The sequence below is a fragment of the Phaethon lepturus genome, unplaced genomic scaffold (assembly GCF_000687285.1).
Source record: "Phaethon lepturus isolate BGI_N335 unplaced genomic scaffold, ASM68728v1 Scaffold47685, whole genome shotgun sequence".
In the NCBI taxonomy this organism is placed as follows: Eukaryota; Metazoa; Chordata; class Aves; order Phaethontiformes; family Phaethontidae; genus Phaethon; species Phaethon lepturus.
The window spans coordinates 1-2,634 of NW_010542112.1; the positions used below are offsets into that span (position 1 = coordinate 1).

Here is a 2,634-nt window from a genome sequence, read left to right on the forward strand (position 1 = left end):
CGTGGAGCAGCCCGTGCGAGCCCTGCGGTGAGCGAGCGCGGCGGGGCTGGGATTTCACACCGGCACTGCTATAGTTCCCAATGACAAGGGATTCACCTGTCCGCAGCTCGAATCTAACAAACCGCTGCCCACGGGGAAAGGAGGCGCAGACCAAGAGCAAAGGCACTGGCCCACAGGCCATCAGGAACGATGCCCCACAGAGCCAAGCTCCGCACAGACCCGAGGCGACTTCACATGCGCTCAGCTGGGGAACCCACTCCCACGGGGGTCATGCTCAGCCTTCCGCCCATGAATGTCTCTAAGATTCCCCATTTTTCACCTTTCCTTCACATACGATGGCTACAAAATATTTGCTACCTCTAGTCCTGAATGATGAATTTCTGGTCGAAGTGACACCCATCCCCCGTGCAGGATGCACACTCCACGGCTCCAATGCACCCGTGATTGCATGTCACAAACCAGCACGGCCAGAAAGGGAAGAGACTCTGCAAAAGCACAAAGAATTTCTCTTCCCTTGAGAGAAGTATGTCTTTTTCCCAATGCTATCTATCTTCTACCCTACTGAACCTTTTAATGTTGCCTTTAATGATGATGTAGTGGGTAGCAAAACTGCTGTAGTGGGTTTATTAGCTGCAGAGGGGCTGGTGGCATGGGGTTAACATCTCAGCTTTATAGGGATGTGAAACGTCCCCCTGCGCAGCAGAACAAAGGAAAACTTTCCGAAGGAATCCCAGAAGCAGTGTTTGTCAGGGATGTTGCAAGGAGTAAAATATGCCAGGTGAGAAAACCTTTTAGTGTTTGTGGCTGAGGGGATGAGGTATGGGTGAGGTAAGCTTGTACTGTGAACCACTTTTATGATGCTCCATCGCTTAGAATACACAGCCGTGATTTATATGATGTCTTTGGTGATGGGTGTAAATCCTCTAGACTGAAGTGCCAGCACCGTGGATTTGACTCAGTCACAATTACAGGGCTTTGATATCTAAAATACCACTGTGTCTCTAGGTCCCTTAGAAACACCACAGCAAAAAAAAATCGCTTTAAGAGATACTCTGTGTGTGTGCATATGTGTGCATGTGGATGCTGTTTGCTCCTGCTGCTCTGAGTCGAGCAGTATTGCAAAGACAAGCAGTCTGAGAGAGGTGACAGGTTTTCTCATTGACCACCAAGTCTCAGCATCACCGTTTGAAACATAAATTTTATTGCAACAAAGAATTAAAAATAGTACATCCGAAAGAGTTGCAGAGTGCATGTCATTAAAGAACTAGTCAGAAATCACAACTCAAGCAAATCGTGTACAATTGGAACAGAAAGTTTTATTAAAACAACTGGAAATCAAACTCAAATTTTCCTTGTTTGTTTAATTTCACCATAACCGTGGATTGTATATTTACAGTCTTCGCCTCTTTGTGGTGAAGGTTCTGCTTGGGGGGGGAGGGCTAGGAAGAAGGCAGGGATGGATGGGGAGGAGAGGTGGGTTTCAAAAGCTAACAAGATGTGAAAGTTTTCCAGAAGAAGTTCTTGCATCCTGCTTTGCGTTCCCGGGGTGCCAGAGCGGGGTTAGAGTTAGCCGAGCGCTCCAGCTCCAGTCTCACTTCATCCTGCTCAGCCCCTCGGGACAAGTCCTCAGACTCCAGGGCTTCATTTTCTGTCTGGCTTGGCTCTGAGAGCAGTTCTGCCAAAAAGTACTTGGCCAGTTCCTTTGGGGAGAAGGGAGAGAGAGACCACAATTATTATTTGGCTTTTGGGGGCTCAACAATCTGTCCCTCTAAGACACCTTTGTGCCCAAATTAGAGACACGCTGGATTGCAGAGGAGAAGGGGAGCCCCAGCTTTGTAAAGAGCCCAGTCTGACAGCTGCTACACAGCAGCTGAGTCTACAAAATAAAGCGGAGCAGAAAAGCGTTGACATCTACCTGGTGTGGGGAAGAGACTGCTGTCCTGGCCGTGGCAGGGGATGAACTCATCCGAGCACCACCCCACCTTCCCTTCCCTTCCCTTCCCGCTGGTCCAGCACGCTGTGCTGGCCTCAGTGAGGGTGCCGCGAGGATGCTGCTCACACTGGAAAGGTCTTTGGGGGAGCTTGCAGGGGAACCTTCTAACTGGGGGTTATTTTTCCTTTCCCACCCCAAGCCCTGGCTGCCCCCTTGCATGGCTAAAGACGTCCTCCTGCTGCACTGAGGCAGCTGCCTTGGTGGCGAGCAGCCCCGGAGAGCTTCACCAGGGGCTCTGTCCTCTGCCCTGGCAGCGGCTGCTCTGCATCCCCCACCGGCACCCAGCTGGGCTGGACTTGGGGGGTCTCCCCTTCCCACCCCCAGCTGCTCAGCCCCAGCAGGAACCAGGGGATCTGCTGGGTAACCGGGATCTGCAGCAAGCAACCGGGGTTCTGAAACGGGGTCATCGGGGAGGTCTGGCGAGGGACTGGACGTCTGCACTGAGGGTGCTGGGGTGTCTGGTGGGGAACCGGAAGGGTCTGCAGCAGGGAAGCTGGGGCTCTGCGCTGGGGTTGCCAGGGGCTCTTGGCGGGGAAACGGAGGGTCTGCAGCAGGGAACTGAGAGGGTCTCCAGAGGAGAAGCGGGGGTCTGCAGTGGAGAAGCAGCGGTGCGAAGCTGGGGCATCGGGGTGCCCCGCAGG

The 2,634-nt window shown here is 52.9% G+C and overlaps 1 protein-coding gene across 1 annotated transcript; it reads right to left on the reverse strand.

The window, feature by feature from the left end:
• Positions 1–1,178: 1,178 nt before the first annotated feature.
• SST (somatostatin) lies at positions 1,179–1,718 on the reverse strand (the record flags this gene model as incomplete). Its single annotated transcript, XM_010287929.1, has 1 exon — positions 1,179–1,718. A coding segment is annotated over one exon (231 nt), but the record flags the coding sequence as incomplete, so codon positions are not given.
• Between the last annotated feature and the right edge of the window lie 916 nt (positions 1,719–2,634).